This window comes from Arabidopsis lyrata (genome assembly GCF_000004255.2).
Source record: "Arabidopsis lyrata subsp. lyrata unplaced genomic scaffold ARALYscaffold_5, whole genome shotgun sequence".
NCBI lineage: Eukaryota > Viridiplantae > Streptophyta > Magnoliopsida > Brassicales > Brassicaceae > Arabidopsis > Arabidopsis lyrata.
In genome coordinates, this window is record NW_003302551.1 from 19,323,005 (window position 1) to 19,341,976 (window position 18,972).

Here is an 18,972-nt window from a genome sequence, read left to right on the forward strand (position 1 = left end):
TTTGCAAAACTAACGCAAAAAAAAACTATAATTAAGAAAGTAACACCAAAAAAAAAGAAGGTTAATATTCTCTATATTTTCTGTATTAATCCCAATTTTGCCCTGTGTGGGAGTTGCACGCTCTTCTCTGTTCTCTGTTCTCTCTTCTCTCTTCTCTCTTCTGCGTAACACCACATCTCTTCTCTCTCTCCCGAGTGAAGTCCCGACGTGACTTTTTAGGTTTGGCGTCGACCTCTTTGCTTGTTTTTGTTTTTCGATTTCAGTCCCTTAGGTTCATTTTAGGTTCTAGGTTTTGCTTTTTTTGTGTTCCTCTGGGAAATCGAAATCGAGGCCCCAATTTTGACATCAAGATGCATCTGTGGTCTGAAATGAGTTCATCACTATTTACGGCTCATGGCTTCTCGTCCTTGTCTCTTCTTAGCTTCTCTAGCTCTGTCTCTCCTGCTCTTTATCGTCACAGCTCATCTCTCTCCTCGCCTCCATTATTCTCCCCAAGTCCCAGGTTCCCAGCTCCTGCTCTTTCTCATTTTTTTCGTTTTCCTTTGAGGGTTCCTGGTAAATCGGTTAGATAATAAGAAGTTAGCTTCGTATTCTTGGGTTTGGTGCTTCAGCTTGAGTTATTGAAATTGCCAAGCTCTCTAATTTCATGTTAAGCTCTCCAAAATCACATAGAACACTCACCGAGAAAATTGCCTTTCCACGTCAAGGAGAATCTCAGCATCTTCTGCAATGGTAATGGGTTTCAATTTCAATGAGATAAATAAGACGAAGAAGACTTCATTGGACTTGGCTTGGGACAGATCCTCTCACTTCTATGTACGAATTAATGCCTTTACATCCTCTAAGCTCGCCAGAACTTTGTGTTGTCGCCAACTAGAAACATATTAAGTTATTAACAATGTAAGTGATACTTAATCAAAACAAATAGTACAATATAAGTATATATAGTACAACGTAAATAGTATAGTCCACGCAAACATTACTTATGTATTTTGTGAAGTTTGTTTGGCTTATTATCTTAGATTTTGTTGTATTATATAGATTATAGAACACAAATCAGTCTATTTTATTTTTGTTGGTAGAAACCATATGAAATAGCAAAATAATATGTGTGTTTTAGTATGATTGAAAGATTTTTAATAATTTGATATAGAAATTCAAAATAGAATGTGTTTGTTCTGTACTATTTCATTTTATGTGTTCTATGTAGACAAAACGTTTTACTCAAAACGATCAAAGGAGCTCTTTTAACCATTAATTCGATCGCCAAAACCTAACCCACCACAACCCTAATCTTCTCCTTTATCATCACCACTCTCGGATGCCTTTTGTTGACGCAAGCGAAGCCCCACAAGTACACAACGTCCCAAAATACGATACAAATGATGCATATATGCCAATTTTATTCCTCCTTCAGCTTTTCCTTTATTAATATTTTTGAGTTGAGGTGCTAGTAAAATTGTTAGGCTACAAAAATGCATCCACGTCACTCTCTTCTACATTGGTTTCACGCGCGTCCGACTACAATAAATAAGAAGGACAAACTAGACTTTAATTACTTTTTCCAAAATGGCTACTTTTGCAAAAGACCCAATTATAATTCATAAAACAATCAATTTGGAAAAAAAAAGTTGGAAGTGCTCGAAGTCGGAAGCGTGATTTGGTCGAAAGATTTGTTCTTTCTCCGACAAGAATGTCCACATCTGGGTTTAGTCTGTTCCTCGCTGTTCTACATCTCATGGGTTTCTTGTTTCCGTTGAGAGTTTCTGCAATTAGGTGATTGATTCTGGGTAACAACCATTGCTTCTATGAATTGTGCATCCCTGTTTTGTCTCGCTTGATTCATTTACTTTAAGACATCGATTGAATTTGCAGGAAGGATATCGGATTTTTGGAAGAGCGGAGTTGCAGAACAACTGTCCAAGGAAGATACTTGATCTCCGATGATGAAGGTTAGCAATTTCCTCTCTAATTCACTCTTGAAAGATTCACCTTTTTGAACATTTTTAATCTCTTTCCACATAGATTTGGTGAAAAAGAATGTATCCATGATTGGTTGTTGTTGCAATTTGCAGGCAATGTGTGTGATGTTCTGTCATTGGAATCTCGAACCCGTTGTTGTCCATGGAAAGGAGAAAGATTCTCTTGTCAGTGAGTCAATTTTGAGAGGATCATAGCCTTTGATCACTGAATTATCGGGTTTGGTTTAAACTAATGTGTTCTTAATCATACTTCTTTGTTTTGTGGTTGGCTTGAAGTGGATGCAACCTCCTTTCACAATGCTGCAACTCTTATGAATTTTGCGTTTCTTGCTGCTTGAACCCGTCTCGGGTATTCTATGGAACCTTTGGTTTTGTTTCACATTTTTTTTTCTTCAGATTTTTCTCTGTTCTTGTTTTATCATTTTTTGCTTATGAGTATCTATCTTCTGCAGACGCTTCTTGAGAAGGTGGTTAAGGTAAAAGTTGCAAAGCCGGCTACAGCAGGTAACTTGTCGTTTTACAGCAACATTCTTAAATCACCGCATAAAAGTATCTGCATTTGCAAGATGGCCAACTTTTTACTCTTTAGCAGGGACTTACAAGAGTGTATTTGATTTTTGTGCCGGGAGATGCCGCCATAATTCTGAGAGTGTGGTAAGCGATTTACTGTTTTTGTTTTCAGGTCAAATGGTATTAATTGTTCTTGTCTTGGCAAGCTTCTTGAGGTTATGTCATGAAGTTGAGCAATGTAGTGTGGAAGTAAAGTTTTATCTGAAAATGATGGAATGCTCTTGAAAGTATAATGAAACTGGATAATCAATACGGATAGCTTTTAAGAGTGAGATGTATATTTTGTTTCCTTAACGTCCAGGTTCATGAAAATGCTTACCACAGCGAGTTTCACCATTGTTTTTCTCTGACATCAAATGCTTCAGGTTAACCTCAATAGCTTACTTTTTTTTCTTTCAAATATTGTTTAAATGTCGAAAACCCTATCATATGCATCAAATAATTGAAAACAGGTGCTAATCTTACACAAGTTGAAACAAGACTTCTTGGCATTGACGTTATTGTTGGAAGGTAAAACACCCTCCACTACTCTAGCGGTTTGAATTGTATATGCTCTTGTAGAGACCATATTCTGAGACTCTTTATTGGATTGGTTTCACAGTCAAGGAGATTCATGCGATGCAGTTTGCAAATCACGTGGACAATTGTGTGTGATGAATAAACTCTCACTTCTAAACCAATGTGACGTGTAAGTCTCTTCTTAAGCAACTATATTACCAGAGTCAATCTCTTAAACCAACCATCAAGTCATGTTTCAGAGATTTATATATACTAGATTAAAAAACTGGCAATTTGGTGTTGACATGGTTCTTTCTCTTCTTCTTTGTTTTCATAGTATGAAAAGATACATGACCTGCAAAGGGTCGTGTTTAGCAAGTGCTGGGGCTGACCAACCTGCCGAAGTTGTCGAAGATGCACCCAGAGATTTGGTATTTCATCTTTTATTCTCTCTTATGCGCGCTTTAAGTTCCTGAATCCTCAGTGAAATATTTCATTTACATGGCTTCTCCTGACTCAACTTTTGAATCTTGATCATAAACTGAGTGATTTCATATGTGTGTGTTTATTTTATTGCTTTGCAGTATCCAGGCGCATGTTTGTATACCCGGACACAATCAATGCTTTCATGTGACGGTTCACACCAACACACCAGACGACTCTGCCCATGTGCCTAGAAACTAGTCAGTATTAAGATTTATGACATACTAATTTCCGCCTTCTTGTAGCAGTTTTAGATTGCTCTGATCATGTAATTGTCTCATGGTGAAAGAAAACATATTCTTGATAAATACAAGCACGATTTTATGTATTTTACATATGAAGATGACTAAAACGTTTATTCATTGAATACCACAGAATGAGAGAAAAAGCATCTGTCTACATCAAGTGTAACGTGTGTGGCCTACACTGAGAATTAACTACAAGGCTACAGAGGCAGCAACGTATTCATTAGATCTTTGTCACACATTGCTCATTATATGAGCTGCAGCTTTCTTGAACAGGGCCAAAATCCCTACTTTGTATTCATCCATAATCTCTCTTCACCAAATCAGCCATGAGGACAACAACAACAACAACAACACAAGAGAAGGCCTCTATGAACAACTGGGAATTCGAAATTGTTTCAGATTTGATCTGTCTAAAGAATCACTACATTAGTTTCATGGTCTTAAGATCTGCGCTGCTGAATTTCACATTGATCAACCAAGAAAGAGTTTTGGTTTTTATTCATTAACTAATGATCTGACTTTGTTCATACATCCATAATCACAATTGAAACTGACATTGAAGAGAAACCCAATTTAATTAATGATATGATTACAGAGATTTGTTTATACTTTCACAATATCAGAAAATTAATAAAATAAAAAAAGGAGAAAGACATCAGAAGCTGTAATTTGTTTTAAACACTCTTTTGTCTGCTCCTACTCCTGTCTGTTCCTTAGCCACAGCCACACCTCTGTTAAGCTCTTCTTCTGTTTCTCCACTGTTATCATCAGCTGTCGCAAACGCAGGATGGCTTAAAACGCATTTCAGAAGCTGCGTTCCTCTCAAAGCGTTTGTGAGCGGTAAGTGTCCTAAAGGCGTTTCATCGTTAAGCTCCCACTTGAACTCGTCAGGAAACGCTCTGTAATTGTATTGAACAACCTCTGTATCAAGAAGCTTCATCCACTCAACTTTAACGAAGAATCTTGTGAAATCTTTCTTCACTTTTAACCAGATTTTGCGTTGCACGCTGTATCCGAATCTCCCATCGCTGTGTTTAGTCCATAGATTGTCGATGGTTTGAAGATCTTCGGTGGAGATTGTTTTCACCTCGGAGAAGAAAACGTAGCCACGTTTCACGGCGGCTTCTCCGGCTATCTGAATGAGTAATCTCCTTGTCTCCTCGTCGGCTTGTCGGAAGTTTTGATTGACGAGGTGGTTCTCCAAAACGTCGAATTTTGTCGCGGTTTCGGCAGTTGTAGCGGAGGCGTTTGTGGTTGAAACGGCGGAGACAGCGGCGGAGGAGGAGGAGGAGGAGGAGGAAGAAGCAGAGCAGATTAGTGAGAATGTTGCGGCGGAAGTGGGTTGTTTGAGGGAAAGAGAAGTTGGTCCGAAGTGAGATTGGGAATGGAGATTGTGGCGGTGGTGTGTGTAAGAAGAGGAGTGGTGGTGGTGGTGGAGAGAGTTTGTGGTCGCCATTGATGGAGGAAGAAGAGAGAGAAGAGTCACGTCAGGGGAAGAAGATAGAGAGTGAAGCTGGAGAGGTTAAAGAAGAAGAGAGAGTGAGAGAGAAAGATAAGGTGTGGAAAATCAGGAGCTACTAAGCGGGGTCGATTCTGATTGGTCACTTATGGGTCAGGTTTGATTCTCTTTTTCTCTAATACTTTCATTTCCATTTTAATTTGGAAAAAATAAGATTTCTAGGAATTCATGTTTGTTTTTTTTTTCACTAATTTCTAAGAATATTAATGTATACTATATTGTTTTAATAATAGATTTTATGTCTACGTCATTTCTCTCGTTATCGTTTATTGATTGAATCGTAAATATACCATACTATATTGTTTTAATAATAGTTTTATTGTTGTTTTAAAAAAATTAATATCCGTCAAATACTGGTAAAAAAAAAACAGTCAATAATAGTCAAAAAGCTATAATGGGCCTTTAAGTTCATGGGCGTATGAATACAAATACGACGACGTTTCGAAGGCTTTGTGCTGCTGGACAGGATCAACATAGAAGAACTCTGATGGCGCCATCTTTGAAGAGAAGAGCCGTCAATGCTTATTTTGGTTATGAGACTCAGATATATAAACATTCCTTTGGAGAGCCCTTTTTCAAAATTCCTCACGCCGGAATAATATAGAGAAAAGTAATCGGAGGTTTTGTTAGTGCTGGCAATCACCTCGGCCATTTTTTTTTGAAATTCTTAGATCGAAATTGTTTGGCGGGAGTTGTGAGAGACGGAGAAGGGGGTTTTGGCATATAGTGGTGATTCGACGATCGGAGGAGAAGAAGGTGTTTGATTGATTGAAAGATCAGATTGATTAGGGCGTGTTTTGGGCTGAGGAAATGGGTCGCAGCAGTTCGAAGAAAAAGAAGAAACGAGGAGGTAGTGGAAGAAGGGGTCAGCTGAAAGACCATGGATCTAATGCTGATGAAGATAATGAACTTTTATCTGAGGAGATCACTGCTCTGTAAGTTTAAATTGTTTATTTTGTCCGGCTTTTGTGAAACGAGTTATTTAGGCAATGTGAGATTTAGGGTTTTTGGAGATTTGTGTTTAAGTTTTTGATTTAACAATAGCAATTCTTTTTAAATTTTGTTAAAGATTCACATCTATGAAATCAGGACAAGAATTAGTCTGTATATGAATTTTAATAGTAAGAACTAAGAAGGATCGGTTTTTGTTTCCATGTTTTCAGCTCCGCAATATTTCAAGAGGACTGCAAAATTGTTTCAGATTCGCGTTCCCCTCCGCAAATTGTAATCAAGCTCAGGTTTTCGTCTGATCGATATGTTTGCATTCAAGTTTTGCTCTTGTGATGTTTCTTGTTTGTGCATGAAATGCGTCTGATTCACCAAGGTCCTTGTAATTCGAGCAGGCCCTACTCGAAAGATATGGGATATGAGGACATCGACATCTCTGCTATGCTTGTAGTGAGGTGAGTATCTTCTTTCTGAATCAATGAAATAATTACATGTTCATCTTTTCATTACCCCTTTCTAACTAATTGGTCCTTCTAGGTGCTTACCAGGATATCCTTACAAGTGCCCCAAGCTTCAGATTACTCCAGAACAAGGGTTGACAACAGCTGATGCTGAGAAGCTTTTATCTCTTCTCGAGGACCAGGTATGGGAATAATTTTTATACTGATATACGCTATGGTATTTACACAGTGCTCTATGCTGACACAAGGTACTCCAAAAACTTATATTCTATGCAGGCAAATTCCAATGCTCGTGAAGGTCGGGTTATGATATTCAACCTGGTGGAGGCTGCCCAAGAGTTTTTATCAGAAATCATTCCGGAAAGTCACGATGAGGAACCTGTAAGTATATTCACCCAAATGACTGTTTATGCCATGGTAATGTATGAACAACAGTATCCTTCCGTCTTGTTAACTGCTGGTAAAAAGAAAATCTATTGCATCACGTATATATATGCATTGGTCGTTCTTCCTGTAAATTCAGTGTTGTTATTTCTTTCTGTAGGTTCCATGCTTGACTGCACATCGAAGCGCTCAGTTCATTGAGCAACCTATGCTTTCAAATAAAGCAAAATCCTGTACTGGTGGACCTTTTGTGTATGGTTTTATAGACCTATTTAGTGGCTTGGAAGATGCAAGGAATTGGAGTCTGACTCCAGATGAAAATAGGGGAATCGTATCTTCAGTACAATCTCACCCACTAGACACTTCAAGAATTTTGCATGAGAAGTCGGACAAGAATCTTAAGCGATTTGTGGACCATGCTAAAGAAGAAATTGCACTGCCTGCTCCCACTGCCAAACTAAATACTGTTCAAGAGGATAATGTTGATGATACAAGCATCTCCTCTTTTGACTCAAGTAAATCTACTGACGATGTGGAATCTGGATTATTCCAAAATGAGAAGAAGGTGAGGGGAGGTCTATCTGTTTTAGCTCAATCCCTCTTTTCCTTTTTAAGATATTGGCCTCTCGTCCTTCACATATGACACTACTCCAGATATAATCTAATTAGAATTTATGTGAATGGGGAGCTCTGCACGTTTTCTTTTGGTTAGATAGTCATCATAAGTACAGTTCAAGATAACTAGCGTATCCTGACCAACAAAATCAGAATTAATTAATAAGAGTCATGTACCTCCTGTCAAGTATTCATCTACTTTTGGTTGCTGAATGTTGTTGTTGCTTGCATATTCTTGTTTCTCTTAGCAGGAATCAAATCTTCAAGATGATACAGCTGAAGATGACAGCAGTAACTCCGAAAGTGAGTCGCTGGGGTCATGGTCTTCTGATTCCTTATCTCAAGATCAAGTGCCTCAGATTAGCAAGAAAGACCTGTTGATGGTCCATTTACTTCGAGTAGCTTGCACTTCCAGAGGACCTTTGGCTGATGCATTACCTCAGATAACTGATGAACTGCATCAGCTTGGTGTAAGTCTTTTGGATAATTTAAATTTTCAGTATCTTTTTCTACATATCAAGGGAAGCTTCTTCATTTTATCCCCCAAAACTATGTTACATAGTAGTATTTTTTGTTAAACCATTTCAGATATTGTCTGAAGAAGCGTTGGATTTAGCTTCGAAATCATCTCCAGACTTTAATAGAACCTTTGAACATGCATTCAATCAAAACATGGTGCGTATCCCTTGGCACACTTCATCGTTATTATTTACTTATTTGAGTTTCTAGTAATGCATCTGATTGATGTTATCTTTTAAGGTCTCAACCAGTGTTCCTCAGTTTTGGGAGCCACCTTCTGATTCTGGCGAGCCAAATGCATCACTCCCAAGCTCGCGATATCTCAATGATTTTGAAGAGTTGAAACCCCTTGGTACATTCTCCATTATGCTTCTCTCTCTCTCTCTTTCCAGTTTAAGGTGTAGATATATATATATATATATATATATATGAAAGATATGATGTGAACTCCCTGTGTGAACTTGATCAAATTCAGTAGTGTCTTTGCTCAAGGGTTTATAAGATGTTAATCATTACTCATTAGTTATGTAGATGTGTACTTCTGCAGAAAGTTGTCTCTGCTAGAGTTACGTCCACTTTCTCAACATTTTATTTGTTCTGCAATTTTGTTTAGAGTAAGTATGTTTCCTTACTTGCTCTCTGATGAAACTCTATGATGGCAGGACAAGGTGGTTTCGGCCACGTTGTGTTGTGCAAAAATAAACTGGATGGAAGACAATATGCAGTGAAGAAAATTCGACTGAAGGAGAAAGAGATACCTGTCAACAGTCGGATAGTTCGGTAAGTGAGGAAACTGTTCATAGTGAGTACATTCACATTTCAGTAGACCAACATATATACTTAAGCAATTTAAAGATCTCTGTGCCATCGTGGGGTGGTTTTCTGTGTTAATATTAGCTAAATGTTATGCCACCTGGCAAGGGCTCCTTGGAAATTCTCTATGCTCTTTTAGCAAGTGGTGGAGATCTGGACTAACATGTTCTTCATCTGCGTATATATCTGTGCTGTATACTTTGTTTACTTGCAACTGTGTTTGCTGCAAACCAGGCTTTATGGCCTTGGCTTTAAAACTCTAGTATAGGCTGTATCTGGTGAGGCTAAGATACATAATATCTGATGGTTTAGAGTATGATGCTAAAACTGTTTCTACATGTGCTCGTTATGAGGTACTCAGAGAAGTAGCAACACTTTCCCGTTTGCAGCATCAGCATGTTGTACGTTACTATCAGGTAAATGTCCTTTCTGCTCGTCTGAACTTTCTACTGAATAATGACTACATTCAGTGAGATATCTTTATATTGGATACCAGCCAAGTGTACCTATTTGGTACATTGTCATTGAATTTCTGCTGCTTAGTGCTATTCCTTTTGCCTATGTTCTGTTTGTTAAAGATAATTTTCATGAAAATAGGCCTGGTTCGAAACAGGAGTTGTTGATCCTTTTGCTGGCGCAAATTGGGGATCAAAAACTGCAGGGAGTTCAATGTTCAGCTACTCAGGTGCAGTGTCAACTGAAATTCCTGAGCAGGACAATAATCTTGAGTCGACTTATCTATATATTCAAATGGAATATTGTCCCAGGTAAAGATTTTAAAGCCCTATCTAAACTCATTATTTCACCCCACCCATATACTAAGCTGTTGAAACACATATATAAGATCATTGTTTTTTCACCAACTAATTTGATTTTTGACATTGTTATTTATGAGTTATTTCTAAGTTCCTCTGTGTCCCACGCTTACTCAATCACATATATTAGTGGTCCAAGAAAAACTTAGATTAAAATGATCCAAAATGTCTGATTTTTTCATGAAATTGCGGATCAGTACATTTTAACTCGATCTGTATAATATTGTTATTTTTTGTAGTCTAAGCTTTGGATCTTTCTTGTCTTCTCTTCTTACTTTTTTTGTTCATATTATGTTCAAGGACTCTCCGCCAGGTTTTTGAATCATATAACCACTTCGACAAAGATTTTGCATGGCATTTAATTCGCCAAATTGTGGAAGGCTTAGCTCATATCCATGGACAAGGAATAATTCATCGGGATTTTACACCTAACAATATTTTCTTTGACGCTCGGAATGATATCAAAATTGGGGATTTTGGTCTTGGTATGCTTCCCTACCTAATGCTATTATTCGCATTAATTTCTTGGTATGTCTGTTTTTCACATGCTTCCCTGTATTAGACTTAAACCTCTCCAATAATATAACGAAGGTAGGTTCCTTGCCATGCTTGATTTCTGCTTTTTATCATCTAAAAGTCGTGAGGGTATTTTGATGCATGAATTTTACTATGCTGTTCAAGTCTTTATATAAAAGAATCAACCTAATCATCTCATTATACTGTGAGTATTTAACTGTGGTATGGAAAACAAAATCGAAAATACATGCATTTTCTTACTTTATCAGCAAAGTTCTTGAAGCTGGAACAGTTGGATCAAGATGGGGGTTTCTCTACGGATGTGGCTGGAAGCGGAGTCGATAGTACTGGTCAAGCTGGTACTTACTTTTACACAGCACCTGAAATTGAGCAAGATTGGCCTAAGATTGATGAAAAGGTTAGTAGCTGTTGGTGACTTAGCTGAGTTTCATCCAGATAATGCTTGTATATACCTTTTCTTTTGGTCCTCAGGTTTTATTATTTCTTCTTTTATCTCTGTGTTTCTGAATGATGTGTTGAATTGCAGGCCGACATGTATAGCTTAGGGGTTGTGTTCTTCGAACTTTGGCATCCTTTTGGAACCGCCATGGAGAGACACGTTATTTTAACTGACCTGAAGCTGAAAGGGGAGCTACCTCTCAAATGGGTAAATGAATTTCCCGAACAGGCGTCTCTACTGCGGCGTTTGATGTCTCCAAGTCCGTCTGATCGTCCCTCTGCCACAGAACTTCTTAAGCATGCATTTCCTCCCAGAATGGAATCTGAGTTACTGGATAGTGAGTTCTTTGCAGTTCTCTATATGTGTCAACTTCATATGAATGTTCTTGGTCGTTTGAGGTTTTCATCTGATCTGTGATGTTTTTCTACTAAGGCTAACAACACATAGTCTTGTTCTGTCTCCATTCCGCTGAAGTTATAATTCGTAACTGGCTGTCTACAATTGCTATTAATTCGGACCTATATCTGTCTAGGTCTTTCGCTCATAACGTATACAAATTTTGAGTTGGTGTTAGTAGTGTGTATGTTCTCTTTTATTTGATGAAATGCTGATTCTTTCTTAACATTGTATCCTTTATCGGTCTTCTTTTGGATGGCATGAAGTAACCCTTTCTTTTCTAAATTTCAGATATTCTAAGAATAATGCAAACTTCTGAAGATTCAAGTGTTTATGATAGAGTAGTAAGTGTGATATTTGATGAAGAAGTATTAGAGATGAAAAGCCATCAGTCTAGTAGTTCGAGACTCTGCGCAGATGATAGTTATATTCAATACACAGAGATAAATACAGAGCTTCGTGATTATGTTGTTGATATCACAAAAGAAGTCTTTAGGCAGCATTGTGCGAAGCATCTAGAGGTCATCCCAATGCGTTTACTTAGCGATTGCCCCCAGTTTAGCAGGTATCCTTGTGTACTTGTTGCCATTATCTGTCATTCAAACATCAAACTAGATCCTGATCTAACTTTTATCTTCCCTCTAAAGGAAAACTGTAAAGCTTTTGACCAATGGAGGAGATATGCTTGAACTATGCTATGAGCTACGACTGCCTTTTGTCAATTGGATAAGCGTAAATCAGGTCCACTTTTGTTATGTGTATCGTTCTTCTGTTTCTTGTATGTTAAACAGAAAAGTGCTCATCTATTTATTTCTATATAAAATTATTTCCAAATCAGATGTGAAGTTCAACCAAATTGGACCAAGAACTGTCTTATAGAGCTCAGCTTTTTATGAACATAGGACAATTTATACAAAGTGTAAACTTGACAATGAGAAAGTGGCAAAGTGAATTCTGAGCAAGTCATAGCTACCCTTACATGAAATCCTTGGTTTTTCTTTCTTGCTTTATTTGTCTAATTTGGCACACTTCAATTTTGCAATGCAGAAATCCTCATTCAAGCGATATGAAATATCTCATGTCTACAGGAGAGCAATTGGCCATTCTCCACCAAATCCGTGTCTTCAGGTATTGTGCTCGCACACTCTGGCTAATATAAATTCTGGCTAATAGAGTGTAAGATAAATGCTGGCAGTCCATTTTACCTTTTATTTTCTCTGTGAAAAAAGAGCATTTGCTTACAAATGTTTTGATGTTTGATTGCCAATAGGCGGACTTTGACATTGTTGGAGGCACACCATCCCTGACAGAGGCAGAAGTTCTCAAGGTGCGAGACACAAATGGAACGAATCTTTTTTTATATCGAGTTAATGACCATTACATGGTTTAGAGGTCACACTGCCAACTGTGGAGGAAATGTAGTGAGTGTTGTGATGGTGTTTCTGGGAAACTAACGTGAAAATGAACAATTATTTGCTTATTCTCCTGCCTTATGCATATTCCAACAGGGAGCTTGCATCTCCTTGACCGTTTTAATCCATTAACTTTATAGGTGATAGTCGACATCACAACCCACATCTTTCATCGCGGATCTTGTGACATTCATTTGAATCATGGAGATTTGCTGGATGCGATTTGGTCCTGGGCAGGAATTAAGGCAGAGCATAGACGAAAGGTTGCAGAGGTATGGCTATTGTTAATTCAAAGGATCTGGATCATTGTATCAATGGTTTTTATCAGTATCTTGACCAAATTCTTTTTCCTGTTTTCCAATTGAAGCTTCTTTCCATGATGGGATCCTTGCGTCCTCAGTCATCTGAGCGGAAGCTAAAATGGGTTTTCATAAGGCGTCAACTTCTTCAGGTTTGAGGCTACACAATAAACTATACATGGTTGGCAATCATAGTAACATGCCACATAATAATATTATAGTGTACTTTGTCTTACTTGGGAATCTCCTGCTTACCAGGAGTTGAAGTTACCTGAAGCTGTTGTCAATAGACTGCAGACTGTTGCTTCAAGGTTTTGTGGAGATGCAGATCAAGCACTTCCTCGTTTAAGAGGGGCTCTGCGTGCTGGTACGATTTAACTTTCGCCACTCCTAAAATTGTGAACCAGATATAATTGGTTCGATTTTGCTGCAGATAGACCTACCCGCAAAGCACTCGATGAGTTGTCAAACCTCTTAACCTACCTGAGAGTCTGGAGGATAGAAGAGCATGTTCATATTGATGTTCTGATGCCACCTACTGAAAGTTATCACCGGAATTTGTTTTTTCAGGTACAAGTGAATGTGGGGCTTTTTTGGGTCTTTGTTAGGCTTTTGGATGTTTTATAGCTTAATGCGTTGTTTACAATCATTGATATGTCTACTCTGCTATGTGACTGTATGTTTAACTGCTGCAAACTTCATAAAAAAATTTGTCAGGTTTTCTTAACCAAAGAAAATAGCTCTGGGACATCGAGTGATGGCGTTTTACTTGCTGTTGGTGGTCGTTATGATTTTTTGGTGCAGGAAGTGTGTGATCGTGAATATGTAAGTTCTTTCCACGTATTTTTCATCTTGCATTGAGAGAAGTAGCATTAATTATGATTACTAATGTTGATTATTTTGTCTGTTGTTGGATCCAGAAAATGAATCTCCCTGGTGCTGTTGGCGTTAGTCTTGCACTGGAGACAATATTTCAACATCTTCCTATGGATCTAAGGCCTATTAGGTTCGCTGTTCCTTCTGAATCTTTTTCATGATCTAAAATGGAAACACCTTCGCTAATTTGTATTGAACTGCAGAAATGAAGTCAGCACCAGTGTACTTGTTTGTTCAAGAGGAGGTGGCGGTTTACTGGTCCAGCGTATGGAACTAGTTGCGGAACTGTGGGAAAAAAGCATAAAGGTGAAGAAAGCTTGAATATGTTATGTTGATAGATAGGTTTGGACATATATGATTTGTGTTACATCTAATAACATGTCCGTGTATGTATTGGCAGGCTGAGTTTGTTCCAACACCTGATCCAAGTCTGACAGAGCAGTACGAATATGCAAACGAACATGAGATCAAATGTCTAGTGATCATCGCAGAGTCTGGAGTGGCTCAAAATCAGATAGAGTTTGTAAAGGTAATAATAAATACAACATGTTCTGCTAACTAGTGAAGAAAGCCGCGAAAATGACCCGTAAATTTGTGGTTTGCAGGTTAGGCACCTTGAACTGAAGAAGGAGAAAGTGGTAGGAAGAGAAGAACTTGTCAAATTTCTGCTGGATGCAATGGCTGTTCAATTTAGAAACCCCTCTGTTTGGAGCTAAAGAGAGTAAATAAAGAGCCACTTTTTTTGCTTGGTGAAAATATTATTTGGCACTCAGAGTTCGCAAATTTTGATCATTCACAATCTTATGTGCATATATATTGGTATCGGTTAGTTACATTCATGTGTACACTGGCCCAACCTCTCTTCAATTTGATACTACTGAAACTTAGGGTGCAAATCTATGTTCATCAACCTAACGCGAAATGGGATGAATAGTTACTTTTTTACATTTTCGCCAAAAATAGTAAATTTTGCCGAATAATTTTATCAATCTTAAATGGCTTAATGTCATAAATGGACGATTAATAAACTACTTATTGAAATGCGTGGAACAAAAGCCCGTATAGCTCAGTGGTAGAGCGTCAGTCTTGTAAACTGAAGGTCCGTAGTTCGATCCTGCGTGTGGGCATTTTCTTGTCCTCAATTTTTAATTACTTATTGTAAATGTTTGTTATTATTGACAGTAATAATTAGTTACTTATACAATAATAATCAAACAGTTCACTTCTACAAAAGAACTTAGTAATAATTAGTTGAAAAAAAACTTGATACATTCTTCCTTGAAGAGAGTCTCTCTGCCTCTTTGTTACATTCCTGCCTTAAGGAACACATTATACATCAGATTAAATATCTTACTTATATATGTCATTGGTTACTAAAGACTTGAGAAAACAACACTTGTTTTCAGAAATTATGATGCAAGAACAAGCTCTGTCCAGGAGAAGCTGGCCCTATCTCTTCCTCAAGACTCCTCAATGCTTCTTGTTGTTTCCTCCCATCCTCCTCCTCCGCTACATCTCCTTCAGATGCCGACGATTTTCGCCTCTGCGATGATGTCACGCTCGGGAAAGTTATCCATGATCCGCCTCTAAATTCCGTATTCTCGGAACCAGACCCTTTTGAACCGATCCTCCATGACTTCTTGTGCATTCTGCTGCTCCCGAGCACTACTTCTGTTGGTAATATTGGCTGCTCACTGCTTGGGTTTCCCATTAGCTGTGCAAGCGCTCGTTCCAATGATGTTGTCACTTTATCCATCGATGGTCTATCTTTCCCTCTCATCCTCACGCATTTGCAAGCCACGCTCACGATTCTTTTCAAAGCTTCGATTTCAGATGGATGTTTCAAGACCGGGTCCAAGAGTGCGTTTATATCTCCTGCTTTAATCAAAGGAACCGCCCATTCTACTATGTTCCCTTCTTCGTAGTGCATGTCTATGGCTTTTCTTCCACTTAGGATCTCTAGAAGCAGGACTCCAAAGCTGTAGACATCGGATTTGGTTGTGAGATAATGCAGTCGATAGTACTCAGGATCAAGGTAACCAAGAGTTCCTGCTGGTAGTTCTGCCAAAGGAGAGCCGCTATCAACAGGACCAAGTAAGGAGAGACCAAAATCAGCTACTCGAGCATTGTGTTCTTCATCTATAAGAATGTTTGATGATTTAATATCCCGGTGAATCACGGGAGGGCAAGCATAACCGTGCAAGTATTCGATTCCTCTAGCAGCTTGGACAGCAATCGTTACTCGTTTGACCCAATCTAGTTGCTCTTTCAAGGCCTTGTTCTTTCCATGAAGATGGTTGTGCAGTGAGCCGTGTGCCATAAACTCATAAACTAGAAGCCTTTCTCCACCTTCTTCACAGTATCCGAGAAGGCTAAGAAGATGAGCATGGTTGAGTCTTGATAACAGATCCAGCTCCGTGCGAAACTCATTTGAATTCTTCTGTTTGTCTGATGACATTATCGCTTTCTTCACTGCAACAGTGGTTCCATCTCTCAGTACTCCTTTGTACACACATGAGAAACTCCCTTTCCCCACTATTGATTCTTCTTTGAACCCATCGGCGGCTTTTTCAAGTTCCTCATAAGTGAAAACTCGAGCCCTTCTGCGCTTTTGTAGCTCATCGAGATCCGGACGGATTTTGCCATTATCTTTCATAAAGGCTGAATCTTTAGAAGACCTTGCATCATTTTCTGAGCACCTACAATTCCTCAATCTGTACCTAATGTATAAAGCCGCTGTTATCGAGACAACTGCTACCAAAAACAGAGCAAATCCAATCTCTGCAGTTGCAATAGGTAGCTGCAGTGACCAAAACTTTCCTTTTTCTTTGCCTCCACTGGTAGACGAAGAAGAGCAGTTTGAGGAGCAGTCAGGTGAGGAACAACTCGAGCAGTTATAAGCACAAACTTGATCAGATCTCTCTGTGCATTCGCTTTTCTGATACATTCCAGGAGGGCAACTGGTACTACAGGGCAAGCAAATGTGAGAGCCAGTCACTTTGCAAGGCGAGTTGTTTTGGTTACTGAGTTCATGAGTTCCTGGTGGACAAGGAGTGTCTATACAGAGTCCTGGTGAGACAGCTAAAGGGATAGAAGCAGGGAAACCAAGACCCCAACAAACCGGTGACATAGAAGTCCCTGAGAGAACTCCGCAAGTGAAGTAATTCCCTGCTGCAAGATCATAAAAGCCTATACCTTTAGGAGCAGGTGTGCTCCGGTTCACGAAAAAACCCCAACAAACCGCACTATGATCATAGCGTTTGATTCCACAAGCATAAAACTTCCCACCTACCACTGCCAAGAGTGGCTCTTTTGGTGGTAAATCAAGAATCTGTTCTTCCGTAGAAGTCCCTGCGATCTCCTCTTCGAACTCTAAGCTCTTTCCCCAACAGAGCACTCGCGATTCCAACCCGTCAAGAATGCCACAAACATGGTATCCACCAGCTGCAATTTTCTGAAACTTTGTTTCCTTTGGTATTAAACTGATTACTTGACTGCTATTCTCATCTCCCCAACAGAAAACAGACTTGTCTTTAGAGGACAGCGCGCAGTTGAATTCCGAGCCAGCCGAGAGGGAATGTAACTGCTTATCAAAGACAAAGTTTCTTGTCATATTGTAACCCCAACAATCAACAAGGGAAGAAGAAGAAATGTTGCTGCCTTTTCTTCTTCCCACTATTGGCTTCCGCAAACCACAGAGATGGTAATCGCCAGCACTAACTTCGAAGTACTCAGATCCTTTGGTCATTGGTTGAGGAACTCCCATTTGAATAAATGCACTGTTTCCCCAACAATAAGGCTGATGAGATAGCATCAGAAGCCCACACATAAACCCATCTCCACCCGTTAAACCGATGAACTGGAGATGACCAGGAGTCCCATAGAGGATCGCTGAGTTCGATCCGTAGCAAACCACAAGATGAGATCCATCAGACTTCAGACCACAGAATACAGAACCACCTTCTCCATAGGAAATTGCAATTGAAGACATTGAACCAAGAGCTGAAGCAAGCTGCCATATACTAGTGAAAAGCACAAGCTTTACAAGGAGAATCCATTCCCTTGCTCTCCTTTCGCACATTCTCATTCTACACAAACCAAAAAACTTCTTTTCAAAGTCAACCCACACGCTTCTTAGCTACTGTCTTCACTTTCAGAGACATTCCATAGATTGACTAAGAGTGTGAGAACCTTGCTTGGTAAATAGCAAACGAGTCACCAGAAGTTCACAAAACTGTGAAACTGCAATCAAGGGCATGCAATAACTAAAACAATTGAAATTTCAAACAATGAGAGCTGAATTAGTGTCGAAGAAACAGAGGACTCGTCAGCCAGACAACCTCCGAAGATGTAGGAGACAATCTTGAAGTGGCAAATTCAGACAACCATGTCAAAGAAGGACCTCTTGTCTCTCTGTTCTTCTGCAACGAAAACAAAAACACTTACCCCTTTGAGATCTCAGACCGCAAGGTAACAACATCATAACATCCTCAAAGACCCTTTAAAGCTAAGCTTCTCAAAAAAAAATCTCGCAAAAGTTTTTTGCCGACTAAAGAAGTGTTGAGAGAGAGAAATTGGGTAATGAAAGTAGGAGCTAGAGTTATACATTCAACAGTAGCTCATGAAAATCTTGAGAAACCAAAAGAGAAAGAGAGAAGAAGAGAGAGACATGGAGCTTATCAAAGAGAGTCATGAAGTACTGAGATGGCATTAAATGCGACCAAAACTGCTGCTTCTGAATAATGGCAAATGTAGGTGACGCCATTTATTAAATATAGTTAATGTTACCAAATTTTCTCTTCTTGCTTTCTCGTTTTTACTTTTCTTTTTTTTATTTTTCGAATTTTTCCCCATTCTTCCCAAATTTGTGCAATCTAACCCAAAAAGTTTTATGTCAAGTTTCCATCTCTATGCACATTGGAGTTTAACACAAGATTCAATGAGAGACATTAACTATTCATTCCTTCAAAGCTTCCCTTTTTTTTTACTATAATAATAATCTTTTTTTTTTAATGGGTGTTTTACTTTCGCCGTTGCCGTCGGTGTTTGGTTTCGAGCAAACCAAAACATTAGATCACTCTCTTAACTTATAGTAAGTAAATGGTTTGTGAGGTTTCATGCACATATATTTTTTAGTTCAACTCTGTTTCTCGAGACG

The 18,972-nt window shown here is 38.8% G+C and overlaps 4 protein-coding genes and 1 non-coding gene across 7 annotated transcripts; 3 read left to right on the top strand and 2 right to left on the bottom strand.

The window, feature by feature from the left end:
- Positions 1–1,249: 1,249 nt before the first annotated feature.
- On the top strand, positions 1,250–4,283 carry LOC9312569. 2 transcript variants are annotated; one of them, XM_021025353.1, is made up of 12 exons: positions 1,250–1,776; positions 1,876–1,952; positions 2,076–2,151; positions 2,259–2,331; positions 2,435–2,486; positions 2,575–2,636; positions 2,854–2,917; positions 3,005–3,062; positions 3,154–3,240; positions 3,388–3,481; positions 3,635–3,733; positions 3,909–4,283. In XM_021025353.1, the coding sequence occupies exons 1-11, from the start codon at positions 1,694–1,696 to the stop codon at positions 3,725–3,727; spliced, it is 819 nt and encodes a 272-aa protein (XP_020881012.1). In that variant the 5' UTR covers positions 1,250–1,693; the 3' UTR covers positions 3,728–3,733; positions 3,909–4,283. The 2 variants fall into 2 exon arrangements, with proteins under 2 accessions (XP_020881012.1, XP_002876501.1); XM_002876455.2 differs by lacking the exon at positions 3,909–4,283 and having other exon boundaries at positions 3,635–3,868.
- On the bottom strand, positions 4,249–5,364 carry LOC9312570 (tetrapyrrole-binding protein, chloroplastic). The gene has a single exon (XM_002878223.2). The coding sequence runs from the start codon at positions 5,235–5,237 to the stop codon at positions 4,437–4,439; it is 801 nt and encodes a 266-aa protein (XP_002878269.2). The 5' UTR covers positions 5,238–5,364; the 3' UTR covers positions 4,249–4,436.
- Positions 5,365–5,694: 330 nt separating this feature from the next.
- On the top strand, positions 5,695–14,718 carry LOC9314339 (eIF-2-alpha kinase GCN2). Of its 2 annotated transcripts, none has more exons than XM_021025354.1 (28): positions 5,695–6,235; positions 6,464–6,538; positions 6,644–6,703; positions 6,786–6,891; positions 6,986–7,090; positions 7,254–7,658; positions 7,957–8,178; positions 8,297–8,383; positions 8,468–8,579; positions 8,890–9,007; positions 9,402–9,456; positions 9,638–9,807; positions 10,156–10,340; positions 10,641–10,789; positions 10,919–11,168; positions 11,519–11,792; positions 11,875–11,968; positions 12,275–12,355; positions 12,498–12,554; positions 12,780–12,911; positions 13,007–13,090; positions 13,197–13,305; positions 13,372–13,508; positions 13,656–13,763; positions 13,859–13,944; positions 14,018–14,120; positions 14,215–14,343; positions 14,420–14,718. In XM_021025354.1, exons 1-28 carry the CDS (start codon positions 6,111–6,113, stop codon positions 14,528–14,530), a joined length of 3,729 nt encoding a protein of 1,242 aa, XP_020881013.1. In that variant the 5' UTR covers positions 5,695–6,110; the 3' UTR covers positions 14,531–14,718. The 2 variants fall into 2 exon arrangements, with proteins under 2 accessions (XP_020881013.1, XP_020881015.1); XM_021025356.1 differs by having other exon boundaries at positions 5,749–6,235; positions 7,960–8,178.
- Positions 14,719–14,869: 151 nt separating this feature from the next.
- On the top strand, positions 14,870–14,941 carry TRNAT-UGU. The gene has a single exon. It is a non-coding gene; the product is annotated as a tRNA-Thr (tRNA).
- A 96-nt stretch (positions 14,942–15,037) lies between these two features.
- LOC9312571 (serine/threonine-protein kinase-like protein ACR4) lies at positions 15,038–18,612 on the bottom strand. Its single transcript, XM_021025357.1, has one exon. The coding sequence runs from the start codon at positions 17,899–17,901 to the stop codon at positions 15,217–15,219; it is 2,685 nt and encodes an 894-aa protein (XP_020881016.1). The 5' UTR covers positions 17,902–18,612; the 3' UTR covers positions 15,038–15,216.
- Between the last annotated feature and the right edge of the window lie 360 nt (positions 18,613–18,972).

Coding starts and splice junctions, on each gene's coding strand:
- LOC9312569 (XM_021025353.1), top strand. CDS start 1,694: ATGTCCACATCTGGGTTTAGTCTGTTCCTCGCTGTTCTACATCTCATG. Junction 3,063..3,153: donor ATTGACGTTATTGTTGGAAG/GTAAAACACCCT, acceptor TTGGTTTCACAG/TCAAGGAGATTCATGCGATG. Junction 3,482..3,634: donor AAGATGCACCCAGAGATTTG/GTATTTCATCTT, acceptor ATTGCTTTGCAG/TATCCAGGCGCATGTTTGTA.
- LOC9312570 (XM_002878223.2), bottom strand. CDS start 5,237: ATGGCGACCACAAACTCTCTCCACCACCACCACCACTCCTCTTCTTAC.
- LOC9314339 (XM_021025354.1), top strand. CDS start 6,111: ATGGGTCGCAGCAGTTCGAAGAAAAAGAAGAAACGAGGAGGTAGTGGA. Junction 6,704..6,785: donor TCTGCTATGCTTGTAGTGAG/GTGAGTATCTTC, acceptor TGGTCCTTCTAG/GTGCTTACCAGGATATCCTT. Junction 11,969..12,274: donor ATTGGATAAGCGTAAATCAG/GTCCACTTTTGT, acceptor TTTGCAATGCAG/AAATCCTCATTCAAGCGATA.
- LOC9312571 (XM_021025357.1), bottom strand. CDS start 17,901: ATGAGAATGTGCGAAAGGAGAGCAAGGGAATGGATTCTCCTTGTAAAG.